At 48.0% G+C, this 21505-nt stretch overlaps 7 protein-coding genes across 7 annotated transcripts; 3 read left to right on the top strand and 4 right to left on the bottom strand.

The window, feature by feature from the left end:
• Positions 1-631: 631 nt before the first annotated feature.
• On the bottom strand, positions 632-2885 carry N7481_013336 (uncharacterized protein; the record flags this gene model as incomplete). Its single annotated transcript, XM_057272555.1, has 8 exons — positions 632-730; positions 786-1479; positions 1529-1683; positions 1740-1950; positions 2021-2092; positions 2216-2399; positions 2467-2586; positions 2669-2885. 8 exons carry the CDS (start codon positions 2883-2885, stop codon positions 632-634), a joined length of 1752 nt encoding a protein of 583 aa, XP_057116743.1.
• Positions 2886-5526: 2641 nt separating this feature from the next.
• Positions 5527-7317, top strand: N7481_013335 (putative serine peptidase, family S28; the record flags this gene model as incomplete). The annotated part of the gene is made up of 3 exons (XM_057272554.1): positions 5527-5742; positions 5793-6004; positions 6057-7317. 3 exons carry the CDS (start codon positions 5527-5529, stop codon positions 7315-7317), a joined length of 1689 nt encoding a protein of 562 aa, XP_057116742.1.
• Positions 7318-8320: 1003 nt separating this feature from the next.
• atg15 (triglyceride lipase ATG15) lies at positions 8321-9979 on the bottom strand (the record flags this gene model as incomplete). The annotated part of the gene is made up of 1 exon (XM_057272553.1): positions 8321-9979. One exon carries the CDS (start codon positions 9977-9979, stop codon positions 8321-8323), a length of 1659 nt encoding a protein of 552 aa, XP_057116741.1.
• Positions 9980-10574: 595 nt separating this feature from the next.
• On the top strand, positions 10575-12046 carry N7481_013333 (splicing factor ESS-2 family protein; the record flags this gene model as incomplete). Its single annotated transcript, XM_057272552.1, is given in 2 exon segments — positions 10575-10733; positions 10745-12046. 2 exon segments carry the CDS (start codon positions 10575-10577, stop codon positions 12044-12046), a joined length of 1461 nt encoding a protein of 486 aa, XP_057116740.1.
• Positions 12047-13193: 1147 nt separating this feature from the next.
• Positions 13194-13844, bottom strand: N7481_013332 (NAD(P)-dependent oxidoreductase; the record flags this gene model as incomplete). The annotated part of the gene is made up of 1 exon (XM_057272551.1): positions 13194-13844. One exon carries the CDS (start codon positions 13842-13844, stop codon positions 13194-13196), a length of 651 nt encoding a protein of 216 aa, XP_057116739.1.
• Positions 13845-15162: 1318 nt separating this feature from the next.
• Positions 15163-16188, bottom strand: N7481_013331 (uncharacterized protein; the record flags this gene model as incomplete). Its single annotated transcript, XM_057272550.1, has 4 exons — positions 15163-15247; positions 15333-15427; positions 15509-16002; positions 16077-16188. The coding sequence occupies 4 exons, from the start codon at positions 16186-16188 to the stop codon at positions 15163-15165; spliced, it is 786 nt and encodes a 261-aa protein (XP_057116738.1).
• A 2236-nt stretch (positions 16189-18424) lies between these two features.
• Positions 18425-21169, top strand: N7481_013330 (putative protein kinase Scy1; the record flags this gene model as incomplete). The annotated part of the gene is made up of 3 exons (XM_057272549.1): positions 18425-19868; positions 19919-20120; positions 20179-21169. The coding sequence occupies 3 exons, from the start codon at positions 18425-18427 to the stop codon at positions 21167-21169; spliced, it is 2637 nt and encodes an 878-aa protein (XP_057116737.1).
• Positions 21170-21505: the final 336 nt, after the last annotated feature.

Raw genomic sequence — 21505 nt, 5'->3', positions numbered from 1 at the left:
CCAGGCCCTATTTAGGCAAAACACCTGGGTATATGTAGGATTATACTTGATCCTGTGGTCATCAGGTGGATCCATGTCAGCTTCCTTTCTCTGTATCAATCTAGATACTACATCTTATCTATCTCATAAAACTCCTCTTCAGTAGTATTTCACTAGCAGGTCCCTGTCTCAACTATTGAGACTGTCGTAAATTCCTAGGAACCAGCTAAATAGTCTTCATTTGCTTTAACTGCACTAGTAGGACGCCATTATAAGTATTGGTAAAACCTATTCTATCTATATGTCTTTCGTTTTGTAAGTATTCAAGAACATTCAAGCTTAAGAATAGAATTTAATTACCTGGGTACTTATCAGAAGTACCCAGTTATAGTTCATTTTAAGAATATCTTCAATTGAATTGTAGCAGGGGAAGAAAATAAGAAAGACAACCTCTCGGGGGCCACTGCACCCACCCCCTTATATCCCCTCATATGGAAGAGTAAATCGTTTAATAGGACATTTCCGAAAGAGATAGGATGCCAAAACAAGTTTTATCCCGATATAGCTGCCTAAGTAGCACTAGCAAAATAAAAATATTCGCAAGTCTCATACAGCCGAGCATCAGTCGCATTGAACAATTACCACGCAGTGACTAAAAGTCATAGTAGCCAGATATAAAAGAATAAGGAAATTCCGTGCCAAACTTGTCCTTCTGATCTGTGCAATCTCCAATTGCGTTAAAAACCAACCACTGTAGGAATTTTGTTAGCAGAAGTACGGATTTATCATCAAAGAATACGACTCACATCAACATTAGTCGTCTTTTGGCCTTTTATCGTACTGCCAACTTTCAATTCACAAATTGGCAAGTTGAAAATTTTGGTGGTGTCCACCTCCGGCCAGTCCTCGAGCATATCTACCGCTGTCCAATCCTTTAGGTATCCCCCAAGATCTTGCGAATTGATAGCCGCATTGATGAGAGTTTCCTGATTGGGCAGATCAAAGTCGTCCAGGTTGTCGATGTTTGGAGGCTTGTCAATAGGGGAAGTCGTTATCCCGTTGTTGTTAGACGTCTTGGCCTTATGGAAGACGTATGCCACATCATCAATGCATGTGTAAGTAGTCTCGAAAGTAGACTCCCAGTCAATATCACAGGGCTTAGTGCCCTGAACGGAGTCAGAAAGCTTAATAATAAAGACATTCTCTTGATACCAAGCATACGCCAGGGCACCGACGTTCACTTTCGTGCCATATGCACTGGCAATCTCCGCAGCGACATCGTTGGTGTGCCCCTCGACAAATGCTCCGTCTTTGAGGAGACTAGGCAAACTTCTGTCTTGGTCAGAATACCAATCCGCATTGTAGGCATCATTGTCGTGCCAAACAGGCTTGGCATATAGATCAATGCCCCATGTGTTAACGTATTCGCGCATTGTAGTCGTAATATCGTCAATTCGCTGTGTCATGGCATCTCCACGTAGAATCATATTTTGGACCCTCCTAAATGCCATTAGTCGATGTCATATATTTTGGATCATGGGTCATTTACTTCGCATTGTCATCAGTTGATGCGATATTGGCAAGTCCAACTCCGATGGTGCTCATACCAGATCCAACTCCTGCAATCGCGCTCCCACCAGGGATAACAGCGCCGAAAGCGCCCAAAAGACCTGCAGCCATCACAAGGATGTTCCCAACCTCGTTCTATACCGCTGTCAGTTAACATTTCTTTCGAAATTGTTGATAGAAACTTCACTAACGCTGCTTTCGTCCACATGCGAACTAAATTGATGGATAACATTCGTGGCATTGTCTCTAGCATAGTCTCCACCCTGGAGGAGTCCATCCTGTACTGCCATAATCCAGGCTGAATAGTGCTTGAGTGAGCGCATGAACATGAGCCACATTGGGTTCAAATCGGCCATATGGCAAACCTCGTCATCAGGCTCGACATCATCACATCCATCATCTCTGTTTATGACATAATCAGCTGTGTTGCCACAATACAAGGAAGAAGCTCACTGTAAATTCAGATACTCACGCGTTACAGCCCTCATATCCTTTGAAACCCTCCACCCGGTCTCGGAGCGCATCCATGAAGTTCTTATAGTTGCTAAAGGAAGGGTAAAGTCCGGCTCCGCAAGGTCCATCAGTATAGAAGTTATTGGATCTAGAAATACCTCGAAATCAGCGTGTCTCCACAGAAAATCGCGATGGCTTTGTCCCATGGACTTACTGGGCTACGAGCTCGGTTCCCAAATCAGCTTCATCCCATTGGTCCTTGTTAAAGTTTGCCGAATCGCAGAATTTGGAGTATTTTTCCTTTGTATCCTCATCGTCTCTTTTAGAATTAACAGTTCCATGACTTCCTAATTTACCGAAAGTCTCGAGCCAAGTGCCGCTGTAGGTAATAACCTTGTCTGTTACCTTGTTAGAAAATAAAATAGAAACAGGACCGTAAGATACGACTTTAAAGCCTTTGCTTACCAAGATCGACTGTACCCTCGCAGTTATCTGCATGACATTCCATTGTGGCACTGTCGCCTTTCTTAACAATGACGGTGCATTGGTCTGAGTCGCAAGACCCCATTGCACCCCCCCCTGGCCCTGTTAGTTTGACAAATACAGCATATTCCAGGACTAAGAGAGCCTTACTTTTCTTGGATTACGAGTTTACCATTTTGATTACCGAGACAATCATTCAGGTGAATACCAAAAGTGCCAAGTTTTGCACCCACGTCACATTGAACAGTGAGCCAATCACCATCAACAATACTTGCGTTCGAACAGCCCTGGGAGAGAGGAATCTTAGATACCCCACCAGAATCAAGCCCGTCTGCGTCATTGCATGGAACATAAAGTGCAGCTGCAGCCCCAACGAATTGAAGGACTTGAAGAATATGCATCGTGTGTTCAAGTTGATGGTGAAGAAACTTGCTCCCCTAAGACCCTGGACTTATGTACCCTTCAGGTTTGGAGCGGTGGTAAAGTTCTAGTTATATCATGATGTTTTGGACCCCAAGATCCTTTCGCATTGGTGACCGTATCTAGTAAGTTGCATCAGGGTTGCCAAGATTTAGTGGCATCGAAATTCCTGGGGCCCCATAGTGGATCGCTATTCAATTTCAATTCCACAAGATCAACCCCACTGCCGCATTTAACATCGCAGCCTCAGGACGTACCCATTTACTTATGGAATCTGCATTTCATCTCATTGGGGCCATCAAAAATGCTGATATGTAATATTGATAAGATTCTTCTGCTTTTGAATTAGAGGTTCTTCCCTTTCTGATAGTGTCAGGTTTCATGGCAGTTGAACAAGAAGTAGCCTTTTACGCCTATGCATCTTCACCCCGACAGCGCACCGCTGCTCAGGGTTAAGCATGCCAGCAAAGGATGGGTGATCGTTGCTCGATGGCCCCATTACTAGACCGAGCATTGACAATACTCGCACGATTGACCTGTCTGCAAAGACTCTGCCCAGATCTGGTCTGGCTTGTCAAAAGATGCATTGACTCAAGTATGTACCAGTATGTACCCAAAATATCCAACTACAAACTTGTATGTAAGCAGTTCCGTGGTATGTTACTGTAATCAGGGTACAATCGTCTTGGGAACTTGTCAGGACCCCCAAATGCCAAGTTTGGGGCCAGGTCTATTATTGTGACGCCCCCCCGGACGCAGGGGCAGATGAAGATTCAGTATATTTCCATGAAGATCACAATCTCCAAACAGGTAAAGAGGCAGACTATCTCATCTCAACTCGTTTCCTCGGCTAACTTATCTAGATCTGGGCTAAACTATCGATTCACAGGCCTTGTCAAATTGATTGTATGGGAGGTCCTAACTAGCATATCTACCACTAAGCTTATCCCCGCCCGAAGTACTGAGTACTCATTAGTAATGAAGATCATCGTGACGCACTGCTTGGCAATGGTTGACAATTGGATGATGCAAACTAGACAAGCATGGCTATTCCCACCTGCGGTAGTTGCTTCCCACAAGCACTGTACCTAGTGAACAGGGATGTACGGAGTACTTTGTACTGAGTTTGCAGTAAAGCTGATTGACCTAGCTGATCTCTTACCCGATCATGATGGGTGGTAGATTTCTCCTTTCCCAACCCAAGGGGTATCTAACACAATACTTTGAAGCAACTGGGCCCACGATGATGCCGACCGTGAGTTTTGGCTCCTCTGAGGAGGAGAAGATATTCGATGAGTCAAGGGCCAGGTAAATCAGGTGTTACTAGTAGTTATGCGAAAGCAAAAGTCGGGGGGTGCAGTGCGGATGCAACATGGTAATCGGGTGAACTAGGCCTTTAGGGAGTGAATGGAAAAATTTTGGAGGTATGAGCAGAGATTTGAAGTGTCAGCGGTAGGAGGAGAAGGAGGAGAAGGAGGGAGGTGTCCGGGTGGGATCTACTAACTTATATGAGATCTTGGAAGGATGAAAGTGTCAGGCCAGACATGGCAGCGGCTCCGACGGCTCCGACGCAGTGATTAATTGACTGAGGGGTTAATTCTAAGCAACGTTGCCAACAACGATCTACAACTACCTGGGTACCCTAGGATCGAGTGTACTAGAATGGCCAAGAATGTTATGGCACCGTTCGCGGCCCCAACATTCCGATCCCCCCAAGGGATACGAAGTAAACAACCGAGACTCAGGAATAGGAGATGTCACTATTACCACTAACAATAATACTAGTATACATAGTGTCTCAACGTCAGTGAATGCCAGAGAGAAAGATATCAAGATCTTAAGATTGTTGTTTGTTATTTGTTATCTGTTGTTCCCGCCGGAGCCCGTTCGAGCCGGTTTAAACCCTAAACGTACAGTGCAACTCAACTTCATTCTCCCCTGATGATCACCGTCGGTCCCCAATCCATCCGAAACATGGCAGTCTTGAACTGGTTTCGGTTGGATGCAGGTTGGGGTTCGAGAACATGAACTGAGATCCGTCTGAGATCCGGCTGCGTGGAATCTCAAGGCAGCCATCCATCCAGTTCATCCAAGCTCGCCCTGAACAGCTAGCTAATCGATGAGTTCAGTTCCAGTTTCCTAGGAGTTCCACACTATGTATCTTCACCCAAGAAATAATTGAGTGAAGTTCCAAGGTTTCCAATGTTTATGTACAAAATCCACTGCTCCTGCCGGGATCTCGACTGGGTGAAAGTGAAACCCACGCCGCACACGATGCATCGTCTCGATCGTGCCTGATCCCCACCCAATCAGAATTCCCCAGTTCCTTGACCCACCTGCATGGCTGCAGCAGCCTGCATCGACGCAAACATTGTGATCTTAGTATTGTTCTCGGATATGCCAGTGCGAGCGTGAAAATATGCCAGCACCTGAGCCAGCCTGGAATTCTCTAGCGCTGCCCACTTGGGCGGGTTTAAATCTAAGTGTATATATACCAGTGTCGATCCACATTTGACCTTCAACTTGTTCTTCAAATTCACAATTTGACAATCATCACGCATCCGAGTCGGGGGATTCGAGTGCCAACTTGAAGGATCCAGGGTTGTGGAAATAAACAGCACGATGTATCTCTCAATCTTCCGGTCCCTGGTAGCCCTGACAATGCTGTCAGGGATGCCTGTCTGCATGGGATTGTCGCAGGGACACCTGAAGCGCGACCTGAAGCTTGCTGCAGAGGCCGGAATTGATCCAGATATGATGTTGCGCAGTGGAGGGAATAGTATGCATGCCATGGTACATGCCACTGAAGCAGCGAATATCACCCCACAATATGTTGAGGTGAGGAGTTTGAACTTCTTTGATTCATGAACCTCTGCTGATCAGTCCAGTTGCCAATTGATCACAATGACCATTCCATCGGAACATACAAAAATCGTTACTGGGTATCCGACCAATATTATCGTGGAGGACCGGTCTTCGTGTATGATGTCGGCGAGGCTTCGGCTGAAAGCCCAGCGAATACACAAATGGGCAATGAGACGTCATTTTTCGCCGAGATGCTAAAGCAGTTTGGCGGAATGGGGATTGTCTGGGAACATCGGTATGCAGCATCTCCATCCGAACATTGAGAGCCCGCGACTCACCAAGATCAGATATTATGGCGATTCTCTACCCTTCCCGATTTCAACTGAAACTCCACCGGAGTATTTTAAATACCTCACTACAACGCAAGCCCTGGCCGATATCCCATACTTTGCAAAGAACTTCACTCGCTCGGCGTATCCCCACATTGACCTCGCACCCTCCGGAACACCATGGGTCATGCTAGGAGGATCTTATTCCGGTATGCGGGCAGCTTTCACCCGTAACTCATACCCTGAGACAATATTCGCCTCGTTTGCCTCTTCCGCGCCCGTTGAGGCCCGGATCGATATGAGCATGTATTTCGATCAGGTCTACGACGGAATGGTTGCCAATGGATATAGCAACTGCACCAAGGACATCAAAGCTGCCCTTCAGTACATTGATGGCGAGCTCGCGAAAAATGCATCGGCAGCTGCTGGCATAAAAAAAGCGTTCTTTGGTCCAGGTGCGGAAGAAAACAGCAATGGGGACTTCACCGCCGCTCTCGCCGGAGTTTATGGATATTTTCAGGCCTATGGTCTCGGTGGCGGGGATGGCAGCCTGGGAAATCTTTGCGAGCACATGGAAACCGATCCTGCAACTCTAACTGCTGCTGGTCCTCGTGGATTTGCGCCCTATCGAGGTCGCAAATACGTTGCGGAGCGATTCTCTTCGTGGCCGATTTTCACGCGTCTGATCAATTACAACTACGACACAAACTGCGAACAACTTGACGATACGCTACCTTTATCATGTGTGCTTAATCCAAAGTCTGTCGACCCGGATACAATAAGCTGGACTTGGCAGTTTTGCACGGAATGGGGGTACTATCAGAGCAATAACTTTGGTCCTCACTCCCTTCTGTCCCGGTATCAAACTCTCGACTACATGCAGTATACCTGCAACCGACAATTTCCCGAGGCGTTGAAAGCGGGCCTGATGCCGAAGAGTCCTCAGGTAGAAGCCACCAACAATTTAACTGGAGGGTGGAACATACGCCCATCCAATGTCTACTGGAGCGGTGGCCAATTCGACCCTTGGAGGACTCTTTCTCCCCTTGCCACTGAGAAGTCCGCCCCAGGTGTAGCACTTACAACAAAAGTCCCAAAGTGCAATGTGAAAACGGACACTGAGACTCTATTCGGATACATCATGCCGAATGCCGAGCATTGCTTCGACTTCCAGATGGACTTTGGCCCGGGCAAGGTATCCCGAGAATATTTCTACCAGGCTTTGACCGAATGGCTCCCCTGTTTCCAGGGGCAAAATCACAGCCAGGTCCACCATTAGTCTACTGGAGCCCGGAAGCCGAATCAACAGGAGAACCAGCAGAAATAGTAACAGATTTCATACAGGCCAGTGCTCTCTTGCTGATGAATCTCCGTTATAATTTCCAACGGCATCCATGGTGTCAAGTATCCTTTCAGAAACATGGTTCTATCGTTCAAGTTCAAGTTCAAGTCAATATATTTCAATTCTTAAAGCTTCATTATTGGACTTGTACATGAAGAGTAATTTAGCAGCCCTGAATATATGCCAAACTTACCATACTGGGATGCAGAGATATTGAATTGTCTGCAGCAAATTCAGTATGTGACCTCAGGTGAGTTCGTGCTAGAATCTGCAGCCGTCCGGTTATCACCAAATAATATTTTCTTGGTTAGAAAACACTTGTCTGAAGTACTAATATCTTTTCAGGCTCGCTGACCTTGAAGGAACAGCCTCCTCAGGGAAAAAATGTATTCTTCGTGTTTTGCGAGGTGCTGGTAATTGGTGAGATCCATAGACTTTCACGATAGATGAATTCCATGCTGCGCTAACTGACATCATCGAGCCGTTCTCATCTGGTCCGAGTCATTGCTAGGGTGGCTATTTCCAAGGTTGAGGAGTAGCATATTGCTTGCACCTGGGCAACCTCCTCCCTTGGAAAATACTAAAAAAGCCAGGGGCTTGCCCCTGGCTTGAAGTCGGAAAGACATGAAGTGGCCTGGATCGGGTCGCTTCGATGATGGGATGCAACTTGCGCACTACGAAATACTGTATCAAAAAACTTGAAATAGTTCACTACAACTATAAAGGTATCTGAGGCAGCATATATTGGTAGTATGTATTAAATTGCAAAGGGCCCAACACCCAGTATCTATTGTATTTGCCACGACTATGCGTGGCGCTTGGACTGCTCTTGCCTCTGCCAGAGAAAGCACTTCTATAGCAATTATGCGCTTGGCCAGGCTGCCAAATCAATAGAGTATAGATTGATCGATTGTTGGCTTGGTCAACACCCAGGGATATATCAAGAAGTGGTAGAAGTGGCGGATGTGGTTGTCGTGGGGTCATTACATCCAAACCATCCTGGAGTGTGACAAGTTGTTGTTGTCACTGCGGTGGTGGTCGTTGTCGTTGTCGTTGTCGTCGTCGTCGCGGTCCCGGTCGTGGTAGTAGTAGAGCTATCGAGACAGCCCCACCACCCAGGAGTCTTGCAGGTCGATGTCCTCGTAACTGTAGGGGATGTGGTGGTTGTGGTCGTGAACGTCGTCGTAATCTCAGAGCCGTTGCTCTTGAAGAATTTCCACAGGATACAATCATAGCACTCTTCTTCTGCCTCGCAGGACGGAACATCATCATACACCTCGATGACGTCCCGAATAACGTTCTGGATCTTGTGGGTGCCAATTCCGACCCGCCAGCCCTTGTCGGCCACAGTGTCGTAAGTGCAAATCTGCCCGGTATGACACGCTGACTCCATCGCATAGCCGCCCCAGGTACAAATTGAGTTAATACCGTTGCAAGTGCCCATATATACTGGGTCCGCAGTATGTCCAAAATGGTAAGCGCCAGTATGTTGCCGTTCTTGATGTACTTGATAGCCAGGTGGGATTGGCAAACCAAGCCGGGAGGCTGGCAGCGCTTCCGGAACCGCCTCAAATGTCACGACGGGGATGCCAAATGTCAGGCCGAGCAGACCTGATAAAGCACCGCCGAGCGAGTGGCCGGTGAGCCAGATATGTGCGTTGGGGTAGATCTCGGTGACATTGGAATAGAGATCGATGGCGGCTTTGTAGTATCTGTTTGGATCATTTATCGCCTCGGAGATACATGTCACATTTGCAGAGTAGGTTGCGTTTTGGCAGTCACAGACTTGCCTCCACAGGTATGACCCTCCCTGGCCACAACAACAACTGAATAAAAGATTGTCGTTGACTTTATCATTGGTTGTGGTCTCCGCGCCATCGAATAGAGCGGGGGATGTGCCCTTGAGGGAAATCACCACGGTGCTGTTGGTCTTGTCGGAATAGACATGACCTCGGAGACTATCTCCCTTCCAGCCAAAGCTAGATGAGTAGTTGAACTTGCCATGAATGGTCTTCCACTCCGAGGTACTACCGGGGATTTGAATGTAGTCGTTTGCGGTCATCTTGGCAAATGTCAAGACGGTCTCCTTGTCGGTGACATTCGGACCGGGGAGGGTATCCAGCACCCATGCCGCAACGGGGCCCTGGCTCGTCGATGAAAGGTGATCTTCGATGACGGAGATGCGTCGATCGGCGAGTCGGTTTATGGTGATTGGGTTTGACGAGGCGAAAAGGGTTGGATGGACTGTTACGGGTTCGGCCTCGGACTCGGCCTGGGTCTCGGTTTCGGTGCCGTCTTCGGGCAAGATACTCAGGTGAGTATCCGGGGTAACATCTAGTCTGATATGTAGGTCATCGGGGTATCGGTGTGTATCGCGGTGAAATATATGGCGAAGAGAGAACTCATGTGTTGCGAGGATGGGAGGTGAGTGTTCGGGTGGTATGAGTGGCGGGAGAATGGGTGCCTGAAGCGAGGGGATGTTGTTATTGTTATAGTTATGGGTTGCAGATACGGCGTGAGGTAAGAATATGGCGGAGAGGAAGAGATCTGTGAGAAGAGGGGGGCGGTCTCGCCTATTCCTAGATCTTTGTAACCGCATGGTGAAGGGGAGGGATGTTGTTGACGTGGAGGTGGAGATGGAGATGGAGTGGAGATGGAAGTTGATACGGCGATAACAGGGACGGACGCCCTGGGGCCGTCGTCATGGGTCACGTGTTTGACTAGTAATCGTTCAAGTTGTCTTTCCTCTATCTGAGACTGGTTTTATGTGGTGATTCTGGTCGCAGTAATACTATTCTACTACTCTAATATTACCCGACTCATCACCCAGTATATCTACTCGCTATATCTACTTCTCTTCTCTTCTCTTCTACCTCTCCGCTGTTGGCAGAATCGGGCGGGGAAGTATTTTCTGCCGGGCGGAGTAACCATCACCACCCATCACCACTTTGTATCAAAGTTCATCTTCCTCCTCAACTTCCCCTCCATTCCCTTCCAAACTGTCTACGCCTCCACCGGAGGAGACATCTCGATTCCTGCCTCCGCCGGTGCCTTATTCCCCGTGGACAGCCCCGGACCGCCTGGCTTTGCATCATCACCCGTTACATTGCCCCAACTTACTTTGAAAGAGACCTGTCACCCGATAAATGCATAACATGATCTCTTTATGAACCCCTCGCCACCACCAGAGCATCATGGCATCTCAACCGTCGCATGCCCTAGCAAAGCGGCCCGATGGCCAGCTCATGCCTCCACCTCCACCTCCCAAGCGGATCAAACGTCCCGCAACCGCCCTCGATGAAGATGTCTACACCGATGCCCTATCGCATATCATCGCTCGGGACTTTTTCCGGGTCTTCTCGAGACTCATGCCAAGCAGGAGTACCTTGATGCCCTTGAATCCAAAGACAAAGACTGGGTGACAAGTGCGAAACAGAAGCTCGCGGATACCATGCGAACTCCTACCCCCGGTTCGAATGCGCGGCGTAGAACCGGCTCCGCATCACTTCTCGCCACCCCCCAGCATATCCCGCCCGGCCATCCAGACGAAACGCCCCGTGGGTGGGGAGGTGACACTCCTCTATCGATCGCCTCGACTGTCACTACCGCCACCGAAACCCGCGACCGCAATGTTCCAGACGTATCCAATATGGGGCTCATGGCATTCCAAGCCAAGTATACCAGCGAAGATAACGAGTCCTTTAACAAGGTACTCGACAAGCAAAATGCAAAGCGACGAGAAAAGTATGCATGGGTGTGGAACAATAACAAAATTCCGACCGCCCGGCAAATTGCACACCACCAACGAGAGGTGAAGCGCATCACTGCACAGGGGGGTAATCCAAACACCGAGCTGGTTCAACAGGAAGATCTCACTCAACCCGCCATCAAGACCGACCTTGATGCACGCCCTGCCAGGCCCGATGCCTGGGAGGCCCGACCGAAGAATCCCCTCATGTTCTTACCGTCATCTGTCGAAGATACGCACGAGACACGACAACAGAAAGCAGAGGTATCCTCTCGAGCGGGTCCCAAGCGCGTCTTATATCAAAATACACGACTCCTGGATACCGAGGCGGCGGCCGCAGCGGACGCCGCGAGCAAAGTCCCTCCATCTCCTTCCATTTCCGCGATCCGGGACGCTATTGCCGGCAAACCTCACCTCGACGCCTCGGAGGTTGGCTCCGCGGTGGCCGGCAGCGAAACACCTCGTGTAAACGGATATGCATTTGTGGACGAAGATGAGCCTGAGCCTGAACCGACGGGGGATTCAACGGATGAGTCAATGACAACTGACTGGAGTCTCCTCGGGTCTGCCGATTCCACACCAAACCCATTCCAGATCAGCGAATCCCGCAAACGTGAAGCCTTACACCACCGTCTGGTCGATCGCGTCGCCCGGAACAAACGCGCCGAAAAAGCCGCCCGTATCACCAAGACCCCGGTTCCGACCACCCCCCGTTTTGCCAGCAGTCCTCGGCTCGACTTCAACCTGCGTGGATCAACGCCGACTGTCGGTTTGAATTCGGGGCCACGGAAAATGCTCACTCCCGCGGCGCAAAAATTGCTGCATCAAGTTGGTGGCAATACCCCACGATCTCCCTCCAACTCCAAGTCCAGTTCAGGATTAGGCAACGTGTGGACACCGACGCCTCGAAGGAAGTGATTCTGGGCTCTGCTTTTAGATTTTTATTTTTTTTGATGAATTATGATATACCATGGGATCCAATACAGGCGTTTTAGTTTAATAAAGTTCAAGTTCACTGGCACGATGCTACAGTCATTCTCGAAATCGGCTTGACCAATACACACTTGATGACTGTTTTCTGGACCCACCGCCAAGGCCTTAAGCGTAGATCAATCATTGAGCGGGACCGCGTTAAAGTGAGGGGCGCAGTAAAACGCGCTTTTTATGTTATAGTACCTAACTATGTAACTAAAATGATACGATACGTACGATAAGTCCGTGGAATTCTATGGGAACCGAGTGGGTCCCTGCAAATCATGCGGAGAAGACCGCCTAGCACCTAATTCATAGACGATCTGCTGGGTGACTTCGATTTTCCTTCTTAGCCTATATGGCACGCGCCGGTCATCACTCCTGAGAGGTGTCCCATTGGCTTAGCGATCATCATAGTGAAAGATATCATCGGCAAGCTACTGTCTCAACCACGGATCTATTGTTGGCTAGCGAACATTAGTCTTCGGGAGCCGATAGCGAAGGCCTCAACCAATGATCACTAACCATACGTCTGTCTTTATAGTAGGCCTAGAGATATAAGGTCCAACTCTTTTATTATAGCGTTCAACCAAGTAAAGCATTCAACTCATAGGACGATACATCGCAATACGTATTAAACTACTAACACCTAGCAACTAACATCAGCTACATAGAAAAGATTTCTCTGTCAGAATTAGCTTCTTGAACATATTTCGTGCGCACTATACGAATATGCCGTCTGGCTTTAGGCGATAGCGCGGTGTTCCTAATCTAAGTTCCTCACACCCTTCATTGCCACCAGGCAAGTTGATTTTAATAGATAATAAAATAAGATGATTTAACATGTAGAAATACATTCTGATCTTGTGATAACGCGTACTTCTACACATCAAGCCAGCCAAGACCCCCTTGGTAAGGTAGAAGCCGCTAATAATACAGAGTTACATAGCTTACCGATTGAACGATATGATGTCCGAAAGCACATATTAACTAATAGGTAAGGCTTCATATAGCACAATCTTTCGTAGCGTATCTTTTCGTGTCAAATGGTCTTTCTGTGCTATTGTACAGAGGCCCATACCCTGACACTCCATCAGTTCGATATCACGGGAGTGCTTCGATCCCAAGTGCTCTTCTCAACAGCATCCACTAGACACGCCGCTACACTAGCCCTCGAGATGCCCCCCAGGCCTGCGAAAATACCGAGTCCTTTCCCATCGTCGCCAAGGAACTGAACGGGCGCTTTTTTTGCCATGGTCAGTCTCGCTGGCCTCAACACCACGAATTTCAATCCGCTCTTCTTGAGTATCTCATCAACATGATTATGGTCCGCGAATGAATGCCCAAGGCTAGTCTTGGAAATTGCCCATCTCATAATCACAGTGATATTCGCGAAAGAAGACCCTACTCCAAATGAAGACAGTGTCGCAATTTTGGAAACGCCATGCTTTTTCATAGCAGCAACGAGGTTCTCGTGCGCTTGAGACATGACTCGAGTCCCCTTCTCGTTCGGGGATGAAAGCGTGACGATCACAGCAGTTGGGAGGTCGCCTTGAACTGCATTGAAAGCGCTTTCAATGTTCGAAGGTTCCACTGGTGTACCCTTCACGATGTTCAGGCCTTCCATGGCTGGAAGTGCAGAGGGATTCCGAACCAAGGCTGTAATCTTGTGGCCGCGCTGCAATGCTTCATCGATGACGAGACGACCAGTCTGCCCATTGCCACCAATAACGAGAAGACGCATAATTAAAGATGCTGTTGCACTGCGGTAGGATGCTGACTTTATTCCCAATTGTTACAGGGCGGTTTCGATTGATACCGTAGTATAATGACCTTAGTGAGAGTTTCAACTTTGTTGAGATCAAGGGATGATGAACTGAATATTTCGAAACGACATAAAAACAACGAGCTCCCATCAGATATATATAGCTGTGATATAAACTCTATCGAGGGTGTCAGGGCTGGTTCGACCTAAGGACTGCCTACAACAGGTCTTAGGCATATCGCACCAGTGGCACCACATAGCCAGTCGTTGAAATGCGTTCGACGACGCGGCCCGGCTTCTGCCTAGTTAGTGCTTGCTCAGCTACCGCAAGTAAGTAACACGCTGCCTCCTGTTATCAATCTCGCCATCAGTTGTAGTCCGATGTCCGTGTGGTCGCACGGGCAACGGGCCTAGCTTAGCCGAGACTCGTAGGATTACAAAGCCTGGTGCTTACGAAGGTCGCGGAGCTTGGAGACCGGACCTCCGATGATCCAAGGGATCAGGGCCTACGACGACTCTCACCTCCCCGTGGTGCAGGCTGAGAACCTGAGGATGTATCTCCAGAGCTAAGAAGAGTCGACCCCTTGAACGATGGCGAGACTTTGTGTGAGCAACGACGTTGCGGTGAGGCTACGTGAGTGTCTCGAGGAGAAATGTGGCTTGACTATAGCGAGTGGCTAAGGCTTCCAATCTTTGACCGTATCTTGCACCCTACAATTACACAATGCGTAGAAGAATTCAATGAAATTCCATGGAAATCTATGATGCCGTCTAGTGCCTAGTTTCTGGATGATCTGTAGCTGTTGCGGTTTCCTGTTTGGGCCCGGGCCGTTTGGCTCCGGGCCGTTCTGCGCGGTATCACCGCTTTCCTATTTGTCGGTTTTTTGTGCAGCCGCCACCATCTTCCCTTTGTTGTTTCCCCTTCTGTACGGCAGCTGCGGGGAGCGGTCGGCGACTGCCGGCCACCGATCTGCCGGGCGGCCTCTTGTGGCCTTGTTTGGCTAAGGCAGGCCTTAGGCCAACGCCCCAGCGTAGCGGCTGTCAACCCAAGCAAGCTAGATACTGGGTAATTGAAATATTGATTGACTGATTGATTCCATGGGTCATGTGAGGGCTTGGCGGTTTTGCCATAATAACGCGTGAAATTACGCCCCAAAACCTGACCCCCATATGTCTATATCCGAATGGACATCCAGAAAACTTCACGAAGCAATTGAACGAGAGTTGACTCAAATTAGGCCACATGGAAAGACTTTTCAGTTACCCAGAAAATAAGAAACCAAAATAACTAGCCACTTTACAAGAATTGAGCGAAGAAGGTACGGATAATCCGATATCCGCGCAAGTACTCCTCGTAGCAGTGGATGTTATTAAAATCAGCGCTAGTTGGAATATTAGCAAGAGACCCATATATGCCAAGAAGAAGCGATATCTGGCTGTCATGGGAAATGGGGTAAGAAAACGTACCGGGATGTCATCCAACCATGAACTTGGTCAGCGAAGAATTCAAGGTAGCTATCTGGGTTATTCACCTTGACATTGTTGTGCCACTCATGGATAACCTAAAAGGCTCCCATCAGTAAATAACTTTTAAATGGGAGACTGTCCGCGTCTAGACTGGAATCGGAGGGGTTAATACTTACTTCAGGCACTTCATCTTGGCTAGGTAAGGTGCATATTGGAACAGTAACCTTCTTCGCATCTTCGGGATCCACTAGAGAAGGGTGACACTGCGCTGCAGCCTTAAATGGCGTGCCTTCCTGGCAGACCAACGAGGCTATCTTGCCGCCCCAACAGAATCCAAGAATCGCCCACGATTCGATCTCTGGATGCTTTTTGCTGATATCCTTCAGGATAGGAGCGATCAGGGGAACCGTCTTTGTGGGGTCCCCATACCCACTCATAAAATCCGTGATAGCCTTGAATTGCTTCGGATTCTTTGGAGGGAAATTTTCCATCTGTTGAGGATGGTCTCCAAAGAAGTCTGGCTGGAAAACTTGGTAGTGGCCAGCATTGTCAGGCTGATCGTCATAGTTGTACGCCAAGATATCGCAACCTTTAAGGGATTGGATGTATAAACCGAAAACGTCATACACAACGAATATACCCCTCTTTGCATTAAGTGGTCCAGTCTCATCTATTCAGGAATGAGATCAGTTGGTCTTGGTATTATGCGTCCATGTCAGATTGGAGGGTGAGAGCTGTACTTACAGGTCTTCATGCCATTATACTCCGTGTACTTCCCCTTCAGCGTATAGCTATCATAGCCTCCACTGAGCTGGACAGGCGGCCGAGTACAGCAAGCCTTGCTTTGGACGTCCATGGCGTATCTGAGTCAGGTTTTGTTATTTCCTAGTATTGGTAGGTCCCCTTGAGATATGGATTCTGGGAAATGTTTTATAAATTGACGAGGTGCAGCTGCGATCTATCTACAAGATGTCTCGACTTGATTAAAATCCTCATAAAAGTGGAACGAGTCATCGAGTCATCATGGCTTCATAGTAGGTGTGCCGGAGCTCGGGAATTGCTAACTACATGTATTTCCCACAAAGTATGAACAGGCAAACCTAAATTCCGTGTGCAAGCAAGCAGCCTCCGCATAGACCTATGCACATTGATATATAGGCGTTCTAGATTGGCACGATCCCACATATTTCAGCCCGAGCTAGCCCTCGCCACAGCCCGCCCATGGACGGGCATGTCCAAGGACCCACTTCCGCAAATGGACAGTCCAAAGGTCCAAAAGATGTCCAAATCCCGCCCAAAAGGCAGTCTGGATCAACACAAAAATATACTAACGAAAACCTCAACTCTCGTGCTTATCTGCCATCCGCTATAACTATCCCAGAATCATATTTACCCCCACCAACTTACTCCCCTCAGCCTCCCCGTCCGATACCAACCACTACTCTCCTACTATAAAGCCATCAACCAACTTATACTTCAGTCCTCTGGTACCGCATTACAAACTCACTGTAATTAATTCCTAATACCCAAGAACCTATTATTCCCACCAAATCTGTACTCATAATTTAAGATCTTCACTGCCGTTTTTATAATAAACCGTCACCGTTTCAGGTCAAAGATAGGCCAAGTCAATATACAAATAAACAAATTCAAAACAAAAATATATCTGTAATACAGTTACTGTCCAAATTCTTAGCTTCAGCTTTGACCTTATTCTCGTGTTTCCTAACAAAAATGCAGCCAAAACAGAACGCTTGCAGTCCGTCTTATTCGCAATTCCACCATAGCCGCGCTATGAGGGCAGCCTAATATCATAAATGCAACAAGGCCACGACAGGCTTTACCAGGTAAGGCTCAAAGTTCACCGTTCAGGCAGCATGGAACAATCTCAAGGATCAATCAAGATGTATTTAGAAAGTAGTTGTAGCCTGCATATCGCTTTTTGCGAGGGATCAGGGTAAATGAGATCCATCTATCAAGCCGACTAGTACTAGTACCTACAGTGGTGCTGCAAAGGTTTGAAAACCCCTGTTGGCCGCCCTGAACTCTGCCTTCCCAAGGGGAACAAGTAGCTACCTGAGATGGAATAGATTGGCCAATCCATTCTATCTTAGGTACCTAGGTAGCTACTAGTCTGCCGTTAGAAGGAGGGCAATCCGAGGTTTCAAACTTTTGCAACATCACTGTAGTAGTAGTAGTAGTAGTAGTAGTAGTAGTAGCTACTACTAACGTGTTTCATTGGTTATCCGGCCACCCTAGAACACCATATTAAAAGCGATAAAATTACAATTCAATATCTCAACAACCATACCTTTTTTCGGGCTATATTTTATCAGATGTTTCTATTGTAAGATATAGAGTAACATGTTTCAATTTGAATTAATGTTATTGATTTATTTATCAGATTACCATAAAATACACGGTAATTTGTGTTTATTATCAAAATAGAGATATTTCGCGACGTATATATATCCAGACTATTTTTCTTCTACATTCTTGTGATAAGTGTATGATGAAGTTTATAGAACTTCAATATTTAGCTTTGAATGACTATGGTAGTTGAGGTATCGAATTGTAATTTATCACTTTTAATATGGTGTTCCAGGGTAGCCGGATAACCCATGAAACACGTTAGTAGTTAGTACAAGTATTCCGAGTCCAGGGCTACTACTATATATTTTCAAGTTTCAACCCGAGTCAACTACACAACTTATTACTGACCCCTAAAACCCTAATCCTGGCATATACTACTTCAAGTTCATTAGGTACTACCATACTTCATAGTTACTACAATAATCCATGGATTATCCACTGGCACTCCCTAACTCTAGCTGTGATTGCAACTTTGTATACTTCAGGATTGTTTTTGGCGGCAGAATGCTTCACCGCCCCGCCCCCACGCGCGATATTCCGCAGTTGCACTTGTCCACTTCCACTTCCACTTCCACTTCCACTTGAAGGTTCTGAGCTGCAAGTGGACAATTCTTAATTGTTCCCTGGATCATGCCTCCTGTCAGCCTCATCATACCCTTTTAATCGAACCTTGCTCCGCTCTCTATGATCTGCACTTTCGCCGTGCGATCCGGCCCGCCATGTTTTCCAACGCGCTAAAGTCATTCAGCTCCAATATCTCCGCCAACTATCAGATCTCCCCTCATGCCACTATCTATTCGGGTCCTTGGAAAATCCATGATGCCAAGAAGAAATCCACCGGGACTCCCGCCTCCGTCTTTATCTTCGATCGCAAGACCCTCGAGCCACGATCCGGTGGCTTTGGCTCTCGTTCAGGCTCCGGTACAAAAAAGATCCAAGACGATGTGATTGAACGACTCAAGCGGGAAGCTGGGAATCTCGCCAAATTGAGACACCCCTCAATCCTTCAGGTGCTGGAGCCAGTCGAGGAGACCCGCGGCGGCGGCCTCATGTTTGCGACAGAGCATCTGACCGCATCATTGTCAGGGCTCCTCTTGGATAAGAACGAGCAAGAGGGCGCATCCGGTGGCGGCTCGCGGGCGGGCCGTTACATGGTGGAGAGTGCGGATGGCACTCGCAGACGGCGGGAATTTGAAATTGATGAGTTGGAAATCCAAAAGGGGTTGCTCCAGGTCGCCAAGGGTCTGGAGTTCCTCCACGAATCCGCTGGCCTGGTTCATGGTAATCTCAACCCGGATGCTATTTACATCAATGCCAAGTCAGACTGGAAGATCTCCGGCCTTGGATTTGCCGGGCCTCCAGATTCCTCCGAGACTCCCTCATCATTACCACCGCTCGCCGTCTCCGAGGTTTTGTATCAAGACCCAAGACTGCCAGCCTCCGTCCAACTCAATATGGACTTTACCTCCCCAGACTTTGCTTTGGATTCCAACGTTTCATCTGCGGCTGATTTATTTTCTTTGGGCCTCATCATTATTGCTCTTTACAATTCGCCTCATGTCTCCCCGCTAGAAACCCATATGAATCTGTCGACATATAAAAAGCTCCTTAGCTCTCCTTCAACAACCCCATCTCAAAGCAACAATTTCCTTTGCACGAATCCCATTCCTAAGGATGTTCAATCTCAAGTCCTCCCCCGCCTCATTACTCGGAGACCGGCTCAGCGCATGAATGCCCGCGAGTTTCAACAATCCCAATATTTCGACAATGTTCTGGTATCAACCATCCGCTTTTTAGAGTCTTTACCTGCCAAGAACCCAAATGAGAAGTCTCAATTCCTAAGAGGGCTTCAACGGGTTTTGGCAGACTTCCCCATCTCAGTGTTGGAAAGAAAGCTCCTCGGGTCCCTGTTGGATGAAATGAAGGATCGTGAGCTACTTGCCCTGCTGCTACAGAACGTCTTTGGTATTCTTAAACGAATCCCCAATGGACGTCGCATTTTTCCCGAGAAAATTATCCCTCGCTTGAAGGAGGTCTTTGGAACCGGCCCAGGAAAAGCAACAGCCCCCGAACGCGACTCCAAGAAGGATGCAGGGCTCATGGTCGTGTTGGAGAACATGAAACTTGTCACAGAAAATTGTTCTGGCATGGAATTCAAAGATGGTCAGTTGCTCTTATCATATTCGCCATCACCAAGCTGACTCCCGAATTAGATATTCTACCATTTATACGGCTTGGTTTGGACTCCCCCACCCATTCCCTGGTGGACGCTTCTATTAAGTGCCTGCCTGTATATCTGTCCACGCTCGATTTTAGCACCGTCAAAAATGAAGTTTTCCCGCCTATCGCAAGCACTTTCAGCAAAACAAGCAGTCTCGCTATCAAGGTCCGCAGCCTGGAGGCTTTCGCCGTCTTGTGTGGTGGATCGGCGGATGAAACGGATGGGCTTGATGATCTTTCTGGTGTTGTCCAGCCATCCAAGACCGCTAAATCATCTATCCTGGACAAGTACACCATCCAAGAAAAGCTTGTTCCTTCCTCTCAAGGCCATCAAGACAAAAGAACCTTCCGTCATGATGGCAGCTCTTAAGGTGTTCCGTGAAGTTGGAAAGGTTGCCGACACGGAGTTTCTCGCTCTGGAGGTACTTCCCATTCTCTGGAGCTTCAGCCTTGGTCCCCTCCTGAATTTGAGCCAATTCAACGAGTTCATGACCTTAATCAAGTCTCTGTCGATCAAAATCGAGAAGGAACAAACCCGAAAGCTCCAGGAGCTTTCGTCGGGTGGAGACTCTGGGGGTTTCCAGAATGGTGCCAACGGTTTCTCGCAGTCTGCCACCGACCTTACTTCTCCTGATGGGGACAGTGCCAAAAACAACTTCGAACGACTTGTTCTTGCCAAACAAAAGCCGTCATCAAATGGCAAGGACGCTGACATTTGGGGGAGCATGGAGCCAGAACCAGCCACCAAACGGCCCAGCATGTCACCTGCATTCTCATGGTCCACTAACCACTCTGGCCAGGGTGCATCGAACCAGCTGGGCATCCGATCCATTACCCCTGACCAGAAGTTGAACACGATCCCTTCGCTCGAGCCTGGGCGGCAGACATCACCCCCAATGACAAATTCGCCCTTTCCATCTATGCAACCCATGCAGCCAGCTCAAACCTGGAACATCCAGAATCAGGCTATGAATAGACCTGGCTCTCTGTCTTCGCTATCCAGCATGTCTACCGGAACACCAATGTCCCAGCCGGCCTTACAACAACAGCAAAGCCCAAACTACTCGTCATTCTCCATACCACCACCGCCAGCAAACATGGGCACCACAAGCCCAAATAATTCGATCAGGACACCCTCGCTAAGTATGAATATGAACATGAAGGCAACCACCCAACCGCCGCAGCCGCCGCAGCCGCCGCAGCAACAGAGATCGGGACTTGCTAAATACGAGAGTCTATTATGATGCGAATGAATAGGTTTCTTTTTGTTTTCGCAAATACCCCTAATGTGATTTCTATCACATCTGTTCTTGCACAATGCTGTGGCAACACTATTAAATAGACAGTTTCGAAAGAGCAAGGTCGAAGAGCATCTTGTATTTAGCTTCCCAATCAGTCCTTGATTGTTAAATCGACTTCCTCGTATTCCAGATGTCGGCGATCGGATGAGTAGTCCTGCATGGTGTAGGAATGCAACCATGTTTGATTGGCTGCACAGGAGGTTATTGGGATCTTAGAGTAGTCCTGGAGGATCTATTCAAACTGAGTTACATTCTGAAAAGTCTGAGTGTGATTAATTA

Source organism: Penicillium waksmanii (assembly GCF_028829765.1).
Source record: "Penicillium waksmanii strain IBT 27052 chromosome Unknown utg000010l:1.0-3698451.0:1.0-3701458.0, whole genome shotgun sequence".
NCBI lineage: Eukaryota > Fungi > Ascomycota > Eurotiomycetes > Eurotiales > Aspergillaceae > Penicillium > Penicillium waksmanii.
The sequence above is the reverse complement of the archived record's forward strand: the minus strand, read 5'-3'. Positions and strand labels throughout refer to the sequence as shown.